This window comes from Daucus carota, chromosome 6 (genome assembly GCF_001625215.2).
Source record: "Daucus carota subsp. sativus chromosome 6, DH1 v3.0, whole genome shotgun sequence".
Taxonomy (NCBI): Eukaryota; Viridiplantae; Streptophyta; class Magnoliopsida; order Apiales; family Apiaceae; genus Daucus; species Daucus carota.
This window is the reverse complement of record NC_030386.2, coordinates 38264952-38281296: the sequence shown is the minus strand read 5'-3', so window position 1 is coordinate 38281296 and position 16345 is coordinate 38264952. Positions and strand designations below refer to the sequence as shown.

The 16345-nt window shown below is 33.0% G+C and overlaps 2 protein-coding genes across 9 annotated transcripts; both read right to left on the bottom strand.

Moving 5' to 3' along the window:
- Nucleotides 1-1756: 1756 nt before the first annotated feature.
- Nucleotides 1757-15537, bottom strand: LOC108224885 (protein FLX-like 4). 8 transcript variants are annotated; one of them, XM_064080249.1, is made up of 6 exons: nt 15442-15488; nt 14144-14379; nt 12657-12771; nt 3249-3748; nt 2297-2436; nt 1757-2146 (listed from the first exon to the last, which is right to left on the bottom strand). In XM_064080249.1, exons 4-6 carry the CDS (start codon nt 3719-3721, stop codon nt 2052-2054), a joined length of 708 nt encoding a protein of 235 aa, XP_063936319.1. In that variant the 5' UTR covers nt 3722-3748; nt 12657-12771; nt 14144-14379; nt 15442-15488; the 3' UTR covers nt 1757-2051. The 8 variants fall into 8 exon arrangements, with proteins under 8 accessions (XP_063936319.1, XP_017255126.1, XP_063936318.1 ...); XM_017399637.2 differs by lacking the exon at nt 14144-14379 and having other exon boundaries at nt 15442-15537; XM_064080248.1 differs by lacking the exons at nt 12657-12771; nt 14144-14379 and adding an exon at nt 9854-10869 and having other exon boundaries at nt 15442-15532.
- Nucleotides 11324-11821, bottom strand: LOC135147290 (protein FLX-like 4). The gene has a single exon (XM_064080218.1). The coding sequence runs from the start codon at nt 11819-11821 to the stop codon at nt 11324-11326; it is 498 nt and encodes a 165-aa protein (XP_063936288.1).
- Nucleotides 15538-16345: the final 808 nt, after the last annotated feature.

Sequence of the window (16345 nt, the reverse complement as noted above, 5' to 3'; positions counted from 1 at the left end):
TAAAAAATCCAAAAGAAGAACTTGATTTTTTTGTCAAACTGAGCGTATAAAATAGAAGTAACCTAAATTGCTAAAAGATACTCAAAAGCGCTTAAAATAAACTCTACCAAACAGCCACAAAATAGTGTACGATAAAAAAAGTTCGATAACATCTTACCGTCTAACAAGTTCACCGAAGTCTCAACGGAAAAAAAGGTTGGCTGAATTTTGTTTGGTTAAATTTAAGAGGTCACGCTCACATCTTGGGGATCAGATGTAGGAATCAAATTAAAAAAATTCCCTTTTTGAAAAATAGAGCAAAACCTTTGTATATCGATGATTGTTTTTTTTTTTGATGTATATATCGATGATTGTTAATAAATCTTTATAGTTTATTTTTTTATTTTATTAGTTGTATAGTATTATATTATCAAAAATTAGGCCATACAACATGAAGAAATAGAATATTTGTTTGGGTAAGCTTTTGGAGTGACAATAAATTTGTTAGATCAGTTTTTTATAAACAATCCATAGATTCAACACTACATAAGATAGTTGTTTAATTTATTTTTTTTATCGCAATATACTTGTGATAATATGCATTCTAAAAGACATATAGTTCATTGGATCTTCGAATTCTCATACACATTCATAGATTCAACACTATCACATAAGATATCCTAATTATCGTTCTTTGTGGAATATGCTTATAATAATATGCATTCTAATAGGTACATAATTTATTTGATCTTCAGTTTCTCGTGTGTAGGCCATAAATTCAACACTACATGACAATTTTAATTGTTATTTTTTAATCACAATATACTTATGATAAATAATTAATAAGTACTCTAACACGCACATAATATTATTGATCTATAAATATCGATGAAGATTACGAAGATTTAAAAACAGTAAAAAAAATACTTTGTGCACATAATTGAGTACAAAATCTTTCACAAAATGACAAGGGTTAAATTTTGATTGAAATAGATTCCATCTATATATATAAATAGCGCTAATTAAAATATCTCATTTTAGTTACTATTATTTTACCCAAAATTTTGTATATTATTCTACTCACTTCACATTATAGCCACCAAGTGTAGTGGAGCTGAGATTATTGTTAGCCAATATTTAGTGCATAACTGCATATGGGATCTATTGTTAGATGCATCTCCTGCACTCTCATTTTTTCCCCCAAAGTTTGCTGTTTTCTTTTGTTCTTGGAACTCGTGGAAGGTGGAAATTTCATACAGTCAAATTAGCCAATATTTGGGGCATATTGGATCTACTGTATTTTGGTCATCTCATCTGTAATTTTTGTAAATATATATACCCTTCAAAAAGTCAATGCCGCAGAATTTCTTGAAGCAATCTTATTGTAATTATTCACACCGTTCTTTCAATAGTATCGACTCCAACATATAGAGTTTTACATGAATCATCATGTCATCCTATTGAAATTACTTTGACACACCAATCTAACTAAAATTGTAATTTCAATCATATCCTCTGTAACATAGGATTTAGCATCAAAGACTAATTTCTAAGTTCAATCGAACCATCATGTCATCATATTGAAATTACTTCGACACACCAATCTAACTAAAATTGTAATTTCAATCATATCCTCTGTAACATAGGATTTAGCATCAAAGACTAATTTCTAAGTTCAATCGAACCATCATGTCCCATCCGTAAATGACCTAATTGAATGTCATTCGATTAGAAATTTAATTTTATTTAAATGGTCTAAAGAAAAGAAGAGGACATATAAAAGGAAAACAGTCTCCTGGATTTCTTTATAGTAAAGAAGTTTATAAGAAGCCTACGGCAACCACACATATAACATGGGTAACATAGCAAAGGGGAATCTCAAATGAAACATCAGTAGCTTTTGGCAGCAAATTTTCCTCGAGAGTTAGTTCAGGAAGGGAGTTGAATTAAGCTACCATAACTATAAGTTTGAACAGGAACCAAGGTGATTACAACTATTGTCTATTTGCATAACTTATGGTGTCTAGTTTTCACCTCGGACACTCCATGCTTTTACATGACCACGAGAGAAATCAATCAGCACCTCCAGCTGAACCAGGGAAAGCAGCCCCTCCACTATTTCCAGTAGCTGTATGATTGCCAACTCCAGAAGGCACTATTATCCCACCTGAAAACCAAAACTCTGTCATGTCTGCTGGAACTGTCATCATAACCACCAGCATCAAGTATGTGACGAGGTGGTGGATGGATCTACTGGCATTGTTGTACAATAATATATAAAAATAAAAGTGCATATTAAATAAACAGAAAACCATACCCCTTGCCCTTCTCGCAGCATTTGCCACCTGAGTACGCATAAAATTTCGTGCTTCTGTTTCTCGAGCCAGGTCCACTTCCATCACTCTGATTTTCTCTATTTTCGCCACGTTCTGACCTTTCTCCTGGTTAAATGTTTTGCTGCATAACCAGAATACATACAAGAAGAGTTATAGGGAAGATACAAATATCGTGCTGAGTGGCACATGATTGCATCCAAAGATACAAAAAAGAGGCAAAACAATACTATTACCAGATAAATGCCTATGTTAACATTATCCAACCATATAGACTTTTCTGCGATGTAATACAATACAGTTTTATTATATAATAACTACTCGTAAGATACCTTTACCATGTGTATCAAGAAACTATTTTCCTCAACAGTAATTACTGACTAAGAAATTTTAAAACATTCAGTCGAAGATTGAGGGATAGCCTACTGCAAAAGGCTCAAGGGTCATCTCTTCCTTCATATGCTAGGATCTTCACACCCCCTATCCTTGCACCAGAGGAACTATGCTTCTATTGATAGAATGCTTAGTCGTACATTGATATTCGAAGTATGAAAAAGGTAACGTCAGTTACTTATTCGAGATTTGAAATTTGATTTGATGAATGTCAATATTAGTCAATGTAAGCTCTACAGTGAAGAGTCTGTATACCTAAAATGTAAACACAAAATATTGCCTTGTCATGTAGTTGTGTATGAAGTAGCTGGGTAGTTGTTTACTTGTTCGAGATTTGAACTTTGATTTGATGAATGTCAATATTAGTCAATGTAAGCTCTATAGTGAAGAGTCTGTATACCTAAAATGTAGACACTAGTTGTTTACCCGCAAGTGCAACTGCCCGTGGGCACAAACACACAAACAGCCTGTTCATTCAGTAATCAGATGATAACAAAGGAATTATTTTTAATGATACGAGAGAGAAGATGAGTATTCCCTTACCGTAACATTTGATATTCATTTTTCATACGTTCAAGGGTGGACTGCAATTCAGGGAGCCTTTTGATATCAGCTTTGGCTATTTCTGTTTCTTGGAGGGCCTGCTGAATTTGACCACTCAACTTCCGATTAGTTTCAAGCAGGCCCTGTGCCTCAGTATGAGCTTGATGCAGTTCCTCCTTGATGCTTTCAGCAGCAGATTTTTCAGCTTCCAGTTTTGCAATTTTTTCCTCCATAGCTCGAACCTGGGCATCAGCCTCTGTCTTGGTGGTGTTTATATGTGCTCCTAGACGTTGTATGTCCTGCTGAGAAACAACAACACAATGCTCCAAATACCCCTTGGTAGCACTGAGCCTCTGATTTTCTGCCAAAAGCCTTTCGACTTCTGCTCCCTGTGCAGCCAGCTCCTCCTCCAAAGTCCGGTTCACAGCATAAAATGGTGCTTGACCAGAACGTCTTCCTTGTCCGTCTGCCATTTGTCACTTCAATGGAACAAGTTACACCTATTTATCCAACACAGATATACATATAATTAAAATATTATAGAAAGTAGTCAAGTAAATCAGCAATCAAGTTCAAATCAATGAAATAATTACGCAAATATATCAAACTGAGCACCTATGACTCAATATGCATTAGCGAGAGGAGAATTCTGTCGAACACTACTGCACAGTTTATAAAATTAGTTTTCCCCCTTCCCCCAAAATACACACCACCTGCAATCAAGTAGAGAGGCACACAAAATCTGCCACCTGTAATGCTACCCGGCAAAAGAATATCCTTGTGAACCACTTATGCTTGAAAAAGCAACTACAGCAAGTCAGCAATAACCGCTGACAGATTACACTAATCACAGATTATCATTACCAACCAGCAATTAATGGAATTTGAGAAATCTAGAACTATAATTTTATTTAATTTCTTGATAATAATGCGAAAATCGGTCCTGATTATATTAAATATACCAAAAAATGTATCATGTCCAGTGCTAAGATTACATAAATGCTTAATTTTCTCGCAGATTCGCATAAAAATTTACAATTGGGCAAAACATCAGAATAAGAAACAAAATGGTGGCAATCCAAATGGCACATCACTTTTTTTGTCAAAAAATGGTACATCATTTCCGTTGAATTTTAAAAAGATCTTCACACACAGATGCACATCATCAATATAATAAGCAATCTAATGGTACATCATTACAATTCAAATAAACACGGGAGCACATGTTTCATGCCTAATTTTAACATTCGAAAGAAACATAAAATCGAAATAAATCATACACAAAGAAAAGATTATATATACAAGAGTATTCCGTGTGTCTTTAGTATGTACCTGTATACAAGAAGATGATCAAGGCAAGTAGTAGTTTATTACTCTTTAGATGAACCCTTGTTTAATTTGGCTTTGAGGTTTTTGAGGAGTCCTCTCTTTGTAATCCCCTTGTTATAAAATTTATACGAGGTGCCGCCCTCATTTACCAAAAATATATATACATATATATTATTAAGAAAAGGGGACAAGCTTTAAAAACGATGGATCTAGTCTTTATAATCCCACCCACTAGGCTAGACCCCTAACTTCAACCTAAATTTGGGCTAAGCCCATACCTACAAATATCACACCACTGCTATATTTTTCAGGAAATTGAAACATAAAATCGAAATAAACAAACACCTGAAAATGCCGCACACCAAATTACTACTACTACAGTACTACTAACATGACTTTTTAGCTAATTAAAACATGAACAAAAACTTAGTAAAACTGAAACTAAACTGCAACTTTCCACTACCAGCCCTTAATCCAGTCACCTTCCTGCAACTTCTGCATCAATAATAATAATATATATTTTTTGATAATTAAAAAAAAAATACAAATAAGATCAAAGGGCCAGGGTTCAAAAGCCTAAATTAGTATGTCATTAAATGGACCATGTAGTGAAAATAAAAGTTTTAGCTACATTGTGATAGCATATTTCACATATTTAGTAGACCAAAGAGTTTGAATGAAGTTAAAAATGTGGCTTCTCATATTGTGTTTAAAGATCATATTTAATATGCAGGCCCGGCCTAGAGGGAGGGCATCCAGGGCCCAAAAAATTTCGGGGTCCAAAAATTGTATGATTCATGTATTGTTACGGATATGCATCGGTCTAGAAGAAAAATAACTTAACTTTATATTATAATTTTTATTGTTTTGATCTCTGTGTGCGCATTGTGCCTATCCTGCCCTAGGTCACTTCGTCCCTACCTAAACTAATAATAATATCAATTGATCTATATATTTATATGATTGAAAGTGGGTTGGTACATGTAAATGAATATTTTGTAACGGCCCATGTAAGAATTAAAAAGGACAAAAAAAAAATATTACATTTAGAATAAGTAGTGGAGAAACCTTATATTTCCATTATCATTTTTATGTCCACCCTGTGGTCCAGGATTGCACAGTATATAAATTAGTTTTGCACCCCTTTCCCCCAAATTACACAAATTAGTGGATGAAAGATCAATACTGAAATCATAACCTTGCCATATGGCCTGCATACCAAGTAATAAAGTAGAGAGGCACAGAAAACCTGTCACCTCTAAAGTTAATCACCAAAATAATACCAATAGAATAGAAGACACATGAGTTTAAAATTGCAACTATACCAAGTCGGGAACAACCTGCTTGTTATGTGGATGTCAATTTATCATTACCAACCAGAAATAAATGAAATTCGACAACTCCTGAACTTTAATGTCAGTCCTAATTTAATTCAAATAATTAAAAAAATATCATGAAAATGCATAGATGACATTAACACTTAATTTCTTCCCGAACTCACATAAAGGACTGATCATTTGAAATAACAAAAAGTGATAAGAAAAATGCTACACAATTTTATTGCAATTGTAAACAGATGTTTACAAACACATCTGAGCACATGTTTCATGCCTAATTTATACATTCATATGAAGCAAAGATTTGAGAAGAAATTTATCAAGAGATTTTATGATTTTAAAATGATCACAAATATAACCAACATATACAACATACAAAATGAAGAACTGTATATAAACATTGCGTGAGAAATTGTAACACAAGTGTGTTTCTACTGCTAATGCTACTGCAGCACATAAAGGGTTTTGCATTTGAGCCAAATGTAAGAGAGTAAGAATATGTATCTATCTATACTATACAATTAAAGCCAAAACATTACAAGGTTTAGGTCAGTCGGTCGTATATGGGCCGATTTAAGACTTTCTTAATTTTAAAACATATTTTAAGAACTCTACTCTATTCTAATTAAAACAGATTAAAACATTCTAATATAAACACATCTTGAGCCCATTTATTTTTGACACTATGTGACGAGTCTAATTATTAAAAAAATATATTAACTGACCTAATAAAAACATAAAAATCCAAACACCTTATAGGCCTATTTATTTAACCCATTTAAACAGGCTTATTAACCCAAATACATTTCAATAAAAAATTAAATATTAAAATATTTAATAATAAAAAGAACAGATATTAAAATATCACCTTTGCGATCACAACACACAGGATTTAGCTAGTCTATATATATCCTGTATATACTTTAATCATATATATGACTAATCCATATAAATATGCACAGACGCACATATCCATAAACTTATTTGAAAATGATGGATCATACATATTTTGTTATAGTAAAGTAATTTTATATTGGCCATGCATATCACATATTTTAAGGAAGATGTGCAGCTTCAGCAAACTATCATTCTGAATTAAGAAAGTTGCTAATGGGAGAATCACTGCACAGTTTAACCATTCGTTGCGAAGCCCCTTCCCCTGAACTACACACATTACTGGACGAAAAATCGATATTGATTTCATCAGCATGCCCAATGGCCCGTTAACCATGCAATCATGTAGAGAGGCACACAAAATATGTCACCTGCATGTAAAGCTGCGTAGCAAATTAATATAATTGGAAACCGCTTAATTTTTAAAGTGCAACTACAGTAAGTCAGCAACAACCATTGGCTGGTTACGGATCACAAACTATAATTACCAACCATAAATTTATGGAATTCGAGAAATCTAGAATATTATTTCTATTTGCAGTTAATATAAAATGTAATATCAGTCCTGCCACTTAGTTCTAGTTAGAGAAAATCAAGAAGTATTGCACACAGGTTACAGGGTAAATCGCCTTGTTTGTTTTCAGGTTTATTTTTATATTTTCTATATCTCCTAGTCAAGGAACTTCAGAAAGTTGTCATTACAGTATGAGGAAGAAATCTAACAATCCAATCTGGCTATGTGTGTAAGTTTAAAATAATAGGGAAAAAAAATCTAAGAGTTTCTAAAGCTTGATCTACTGTAGCTGTGTGCCTTCACAGTATGAGGTGAATGCTTCAATATGTGTCGTGCTTTTAAGCCAGGGAGAACTAGGTGACCCCAGGTAACTTTTCCATTAATAATGCCTACCCTTTATAGTAATCTCATTGTCACCACGAAGATGACTAGTCGACCCGAAGGTACTTGGCCGCTGAGTTCCTCGAAGCTTGACTTGGCGCCTAATCCACTCACTGATAATACACAAGGAGAAGTTGGAGGTGAACATGATACAATATTTGCTTGTTTTCATTGTAACTTATGTTTTTATTTGGCTGGACATGGTTGATATTCGGTATTTGGATGCTATTATGTATTAATCATACTTGATTTGAACTTATTGTTCTTTTACTTTTGATTAAAATTATAAAATTGATGTGTTAAGTTATATTTATATTAATTCTAGTAAATTTATGTATTACAAAAAACTTGTTGACTATTTAGGACTAATTAAAAAATTTAACTGATTGTCATTTCCTTGATAATGTAGATTCAGTAAATCTGCAATTGAGGTAGAAAACTTGTCAAGGCCCAAAAGGGTCTAATAGATTCAGTAAATCTGAAATTGTGTTGGATTAAATCATAAATTACATCTAATAAATATTTGTATATGAAAGACTTGTGGTCGCCTAGTCAACTAGTATTCTCAAAGGTAGCCACGCTATCAAGTTGGCATTGTGAAAATTATAAATTGGATGACGCTCCTTTGTTTGGTAACTTGATAACAACACTTTAAAAGAGAAGTTGACTCTCTCATTAGATATTATAAATCACTTCACAAACCTATAGTGCAAACACATATATATGTCGTTTAAAGAGATTAATGTGTATCAAAGTAGAAATCACAATCTCACTAATCAACACTCCAATATATATATACAATTAATATTTGCGAGATATGTAGAGTTAGCATTTACAGAGTTGGGATTCTTCTTTAGATGATGAAAAAGAATAAAAATCTAATCAAGACAATCCAATGGGGAGCCGGGTATTAAGCTAGTGGGCACCAAAAAGATACTTAAAAGTGTGGGTACTTGGTAATTAGTTAAATTTATATTTAAAAGTGTAATATATTAGAAAATATCAAGTTGGTGACTCGTTTCTTCCAAATGTATCAATTGAGTGACTGATTCCCAAATTGACTCAAATGAGACACTCATTAGAAGAATTTGTATCAAAAATATCATTCTATCATTAGTCGAAATTTTGAAAATATTATATATTGAGTTTCGCACATTTTTTATGAATGCTATTACATCCAAATGAAAGATTCCGATTCCTACTATTTTCGCTAATATTTTTGAATTTTTAAAATTTTATCAACTATTTAATTTTAATTTTTTGAATGTTTTATTTGATTTAAATAAAAATAAATAGCAGATAAATTTTTAAAAATCTAAAAATATTATCTAAAATACTAGAACTCGGAATCTTTCATTTACATGTAATACCATTCATAAAAAATGTGTGAAACTCAATATATAATACTTTCAAAATTTCGACTAACGATAGAGTGATATTTTTGATACAAATTTTTCTAATGAGTAGCTCATTTGAGTCAATTTGGGAATCAGTCACTCAATTGATACATTTGGACGAAACGAGTCACCAACTTGATATTTATCCCTATATTAGAAGTTAAAAAATTTTAAAACAAAATTAGAAATCAACCAATGAAGACATGGTGCTATTTTAGCACCCAAAAATCAAAAACAATAGCTCCATCTATTATATAGCATAACCATTAGACATGCTATAAGTATTGCATCAACAAGAGAACAAAATACCTATGTATAACGCCCTATTCAGTTCAAATAAACCAAAAATGTACAATGCTAAATGCATAAAATAAATGGTACCCGAAAGTTTGATCCAATTCAAAAAGATGATGCACACACACAAGTCCATGTTCTATTTACTTCAATAACTCTCTCTCCCTCCCTCACCCACTCTCTCTCTCAATTTACTTCAATATCTCACTCTCTCTCCCTCTCTCACTCCCTCTCTCCCACTTTCTCTCTCCCTCTCTCTCTCACTCCCTCTACCTCACCCACTCTCCCTCTCTCACACACAGTAACACATATTATGCCCAATTTAAACATTCAAATAAAGCAAAGACATGCACAGAAACATTCATCAATTACACAACATAAACAATCATAATAATCAGATTAGATTATCATAATATGATTGCAGAGTAGAAATATATAAATTTGTGGCTTGGTTTTTACCTGTGTAGCAGAGCTCAGACACCATTGTAATTTCTAACTGAGCGGGGCCAAAATATTTTGTAGGTGTTGGCTGAACTTAAAACCCCTCGCGACGAAGTTCAAAATTCTAAATTTTTAGAAATATAATTTAATTTTATAAAGTTTAATTTCATAAATTTATCAAATTTATTTAAAAATTAATTTATCATATATTATTATTTTATTCATAATTTTTGTATCTGATATGTTGTATATATAACACATATATTACAAATTATTTTTTACATATATATAAATAATAAATATGTTTTAAAAAATATCCTTTGTAATTGTGAATTTAATATTAATAATACACATAATTTTGGATGGGCTATTTTGAGCTCATTTTGGAATTTACATATGGGTTGTTAGCAAAATAATGGGCCTTCTAGTTTGATGATACTTCGAAAACTCCCAAAATATTTTCGAGAATTTTATATTATTTATTAAAAGAAAAAGGGTGTAGTAGAAAATTTGATTTGTTTACCCTTTTTCAATTATATACGAAGGTTTAGTAAAATTATAGTATTGATTTTTTTAATAACAAGTAAAATTACTAGGCAATATATTACGGTGAGGTGCTTTTAAATTTCTTAGATATTATGAGTATATATCCTGAACAGTTTTCAGAAGAAAATTATGTAATATAATTTATTTTTTACATTTCTAAGTGTGCAAATGATAAAATTATAAATGTAAATTGTAATTTTTCCCCTGCTGCATTCACAGTGGTCTTAATTTCCGAACCATTTTTAACTTCACATCGAACCTTGCCAATTGCTTGATTTTAATTCAGCTTTTGCCCATTAAGACTTTACCCATTTTTTAGAAAAGAATTACAATATGTATTGGTCTGTATTAACTAATATATAAAGTAACTAATATATATAAAGTTAGAAAGCCTTGTATACCCTAATTTTCACAATTAATGTCCACAATTAAATTATTTTTTTTTGAAAGAAATGGCTCCATCGTGTTGCGTTTAGATTTGAAAATCCCTACAAAACATAACACAATACGAAGATGTGATGTTAAAAAGTGAGGGATGAATGAGCGCTACAATATGGGGTTTTGAACCATAAAATGATATTTGGAACTATCTTCTCCAACAATGATATATGGGGCCTTATCCCCGGAAAAAGTGATGGAGTAACCCAACAAGCATCAGAAAAGGCCTCACTCAAATTCATTTTCTTAGATAGTTTGTACTGTTTAAATGGCAAAGGCAAAAGAAGAGCTCATACAAAAGAGAAATAATCTCACGGGTTTCGTTTAAGTCTAAAAGATTATAGTCATCATCAACTTCTCATGTACTTGTGTCAACACAAAACATTTGCAGAATCCCCTAATGAGATGGTATCTCAGATAAAAGCTAAAAGAGAGTAAAGCTACCATAACAATAACTTTCAAGAACAAAGATGACTTGAGAGTACCCAGGTACTACTATTTGTATTATTTTTGTTGCCAAACTATCACATCGGACCCTTGGTATGCTTTCTTCATATTATCCAGTTCACGTTGTTTTTCAGGGAGCCTCATAATATCAGCGTTGGCTATTTCCAATTCTTGGAGGGCTTGCTGAATTTGACCACTCAACTGTTGATTACTTTTCAGCAGACCTTGGGCCTCAAAAGAAGCTTGCTGCAGTCCCTCCGTGATGCTTTCACTAGCAGATATCTCAGCTTCACATTTTGCAATTTTTTCCAACATACCTTGAATCTGGATATCAGATTCATTCTTGATGGTTCTTAAATGTACTCTTAGCCGTTTTATGTCCTCCTCAGAAACAGCGAGATCATGCTCCAAGGATAGATTACAAGAAAAGAGCCTATGATTGTCTGTTTTAAGCCTTTCGATTTCTGCTTCTATGGCAGCCAGCTCCCCCACCAAAGTCCAATTTACAGTAGAAATTGGCGCTTGACTAGAATGTCGTTCTCCTCCGTCTGCCATTTGACGCTTGAATGAGACAAGTTACACTTATTTGTCCAACAGAGATATACATATAATTAATATATTATAATAAGTAATTGAGTAATTCAGCGCTCAAGTTCAAATCAATGAAATAATTAAACAAATATATCAAATTGAACAAGTGTGACACATCATGCATTAGTAATTCTGGGATATACTAATGCACATTTTACAAAATTAGTTTCACACCCTCTTCCCCAAATCACAGACATCAATGATGACAAATAAATATTGAAATCATTACCACCTGCAATCAAGTAGAGAGGCACACAAGATATATTTTGTCACCTGTAATGCTACCTAACAAAATAATACCATTGGCCGCTTATACTTGAAAATGCAACTACATCAACAAGTCACAGACTATCATTATCAATAAACTATTAATCGAATTCGAGAAATCTAGAACTATAATCTTTTTTTTTCCCTTCATATTAAATGTGATGCCAGTCTTAATTAAATTTGAACACACCGAAAAGGTAACATGTTAGGATTACATAAATGCTTAATTTCCTCCAAAATTAGCATAAAAATTTACAATTGGCAAATTATTGAAATAACAAACAAACATGTCGCTAAATGGTACATCACTTTAAGTCAGTTGTAATCATCGAAATAACAAACAATCTAATGATACATCACTTTAATCAAATAAAAGACACAGGAGCACATGTTTGATTTTAACATCCTAAAGATATATTTACCAAGAAATTAAATGATTCCAAAATTACTACAAAGTTCACCGACATATAAATCATACACAAAGAAAAAAAATTATATTTACAAGTGTAATATGTGTGTCTTTAGTGTATACCTGTATATAGGAGAAGAATGGGCGCAAGTAGTGGAGCTCCAAACACCCAAATTGAAATAGCGAGCGTCTACAGCGGCAGCGATGGATTTTGAAGCATATCTTCTCTTTAACAAACCTAATATTTAACAAGAAAAAGTATAAACCTTAAAAAAAGATGGGCGTAGCCTTTACAATTCCACTAGATTAGACTCCCCACTTCAATTTAATTTTGGGCTAAGCCCACACCTAACAAAACCAACACCACTGCCGACATGGACTAACCTAATGGGCAGCTACAAAATATCCATTTACATGGACCACCCACTTCCAATCAAATATTCAAATATATATATAATGCTTATTTAAATATGATTTTTAGACCAATATGATTGGCTCATGTTTACAGTGGTGTTGGTTTTGTTAGGTGTGGGCTTAGCCCAAAATTAGGTTGAAGTGGGGAGTCTAATCCAGTGGGATTGTAAAGGCTAGGCCCATCCTTTTTCAAGGCTTGTACTTTTTCTTATTAATATATTAGATTTATTAAAACAGAAAAAATACTTCACAACCCTTTTCTGCCGCTGTAGACGCTCACTATTGCAATTTCGATGTTCAGAGCTCCACTACTTACCTCCATCCTTCTCCTGTATACAGGTACACACTAAAGACACACATATTACACTTGTAAATATAATTTGTTTTCTTTGTGTATGATTTATATGTTGGTGAACTTTCGTTAATTTTGAAATCATTTAATTTCTTGGCAAATATTTATTTGGGATGTTAAAATCAAACAAGTGCTCATGTGTCTTTTTATTTGATTAAAGGGAGGTACAATTAGATTGTTTGTTATTTCGATGATTTGCCTCTGTGTGTGAAGATCTATTTACAACTGACTTAAAGTGATGTACAAATTTCTTGACAAAAAAAGTGATGTACCATTTAGATTGCCACATATTTGTTTGTTATTTAAATAACTTGCCGAGTTGTAAATTTTTATGCTAATTTTGGAGGAAATTAAGCATTTATGTAATCCTAGCATTTGGCATGTTACCTTTTTGGTATGTTTTAATTTAATTAGGAATGATATCGCATTTAAAATGAAGGAAAAACATTAAAATTATAATTCTATATTTCTTGAATTCGATTAATCGTTGATTGGTAATAATAGACTGTGACTTGTTGCAGTTGTGTTTCAAGCATAAGCGGCCAATGGTATTATTTTGCTGGGTAGCATCATAGGTGACAGATTTTGTGTGCCTCTGTAATTCATTGCAGGTGGTAATGATTTTAATATTTATTTGTCATCACTGATGTCTGTGACTTGGAGGAAGTGGGTGCGAAACTAATTTTGTAAATTGTGCAATAATATATCCCAGAATTCTCTTCTAATTAATGCATAATGTGTCACATTTGTTCAGTTTGATATATTTGTTTAATTATTACATTGATTTGAACTTGAGCGCTGAATTACTCAATTACTTATTATAATATATTAATTATATGTATACCTCTGTTGGACAAATAGGTGTAACTTGTCTCATTCATGCGTCAAATTGCAGACGGGGGAGAACGACATTCTGGTCAAGCGCCATTTTCTGTTGTAAATTGGACTTTGGTGGGGAGCTGGCTACCATGAAAGCAGAAATCGAAAGGCTTAAAGCGGACAATCATAGGCTCCATTCTTATATTTATCCAGGGAGCATGATCTCGTTGTTTATGAGGACATAAAACAGCTAAGAGCACACTGTACATATAAGAATCACCAAGACTGAATCTGATATCCAAATTCAAGTTATGTTGGAAAAAATTGCAAAATCGGAAGCTGAGAAATCTGCTAGTGAAAGTATCATGGAAGGACTGCAGCAAGCTCTTATTGAGGCCCAAAGTTTGCTGAAAACTAATGTATGGTTCAGTGGTCAAATTCATCTGAATACTGAATGATGAATGAACAACTTATGTTTGTGTAAATCGAGCTACTTCATCAAAACTCAAAATATAACATACTTAACAATTTACATAGACATAGAAGTTAAAAGTATAGTGTAGCCTAGAGGCCCTAGACACATCACCTGCTCCCCTAACAACAAAAGGATTCACCTATCGCAGAAATGTACTTGCTCTACGTAATGCATTAAAAGAAGAAGAAAAATTGCAACATATAAAGCCCTAATTCAATTCAAATATACCAAAAATTTGTATCATACTAAATGCTTCCCCCTCCCTCTCTCTCTCCCTCGCTCCCTCTCGCTCTCCCCATCTCCGTACCTCTCTCTCTTTCTCCCTTGCTCTCCTGCTCTCCCTCTCACTCCCCCACTCCCCCTCTCACTCTCCCTCCCCTACTCTTCCTCTCCCAATCTCCCCTCTCACTCTCTCACTAGCTCCCCCTCTCTGACTCACGCCCCCCCCCTCTCGCTCCCTCCCTCCCTCCCTCCCTCTCCCCCTTTCGTTCTCCGGACCTCTCTCCCCCTCCCGCTCCCCCTCTCTTCCTCTCCTTCTCCCAATCTCCCCCTCTCACTCTCTCTCACTCTCTTCCTCTCTCTCCCTCTCTCATTCTCGCCCCCCCTCCCCCTCTCTCTCACACACAACACACACACTCTCTCACACATACATGAACACATATTTATGCCCAATTTAAACATGCAAATAAAGCAAAGGCATGGAGAGAAACATTCATCAATGACACAACACATACAAGCATGATTATCAGATTAAATTATCAAAAAGAGATCGCAAGTCCACCAACATATACAATTACATAGAAGAACTACATTACATACAAGTATATAATTTATGACTGTGTTTTCACCTGGATACCGGAGCTCCGACGCCATTGTAGTTGAGCGGGGTGAATATAATTTGTAATTGCAAAATTAAAGAGTACTTGCATAAAATTTCCTCCAAGGGAAAGGACTATAAACCCACATTCATCAAGGATGGGCTATTTGGGCTCATTTTGTGTTAGCAAATTAATAATGGGCCTATTTAGCAGAAAATGATAAAGTAATAACACTGGGCCAAGAAGTTTGATGATATGTTTGGACCAGCTAACAAAAGAGCTTCTTTAGGCTGTAGGCTAGCCAATTTTTCACATTTACTCCGTTTTACATTTTCGACACAAATTAAAATAAAATAAGAATATTAAGCATTTTACATCCACAAAAATTAAAATAAAATAAGGATATTAAACACTATCTTCAAAAAAAGGAAACACTACTAAGACCAGCTTTGAGGTGTGAGCAACCGATTGTTCTCTCTTTTACGAAACTAACCCTGATCCTTTATTATTATACAGTAAAAACTCTTTAAATTAATACTCGGTAAATTAATAAACTCTCTAAAATAATAAAATTGTCCGGTCTCGACTTGGGCCAATGTAAAAAATTGAAAAAATCGATAAAATAATAAGATGATAATTTTTTGGGAGATTCCTTTATAATTTTCGATCCCAAGAAAATCATAAATTAATAATTCTTAGAAACTGAAAAAAAATATATTACACGCTATTGAAATATGATTCAATAATTGTCTATTTTCCTTTGAAGTTCATATCTATTTAGAGCTCATCTCTAACTTTTCTTACTGCATCAAATAGCTTAGGTGTTGTATTTTTGTATTGTATGAAAATTCATCTTGTGAGATATGGTTTGAATATTCTAACACATTCATGTAATTTATATATGCCAAACTTACTTAAGAATATTGTATATTGA

Coding starts and splice junctions, on each gene's coding strand:
- LOC108224885 (XM_017399637.2), bottom strand. CDS start 3,721: ATGGCAGACGGACAAGGAAGACGTTCTGGTCAAGCACCATTTTATGCT. Junction 2,437..3,248: donor AATGAATATCAAATGTTACG/GTAAGGGAATAC, acceptor CTGGTTATGCAG/CAAAACATTTAACCAGGAGA. Junction 2,147..2,296: donor TGCTGCGAGAAGGGCAAGGG/GTATGGTTTTCT, acceptor TTTGGTTTTCAG/GTGGGATAATAGTGCCTTCT.
- LOC135147290 (XM_064080218.1), bottom strand. CDS start 11,821: ATGGCAGACGGAGGAGAACGACATTCTAGTCAAGCGCCAATTTCTACT.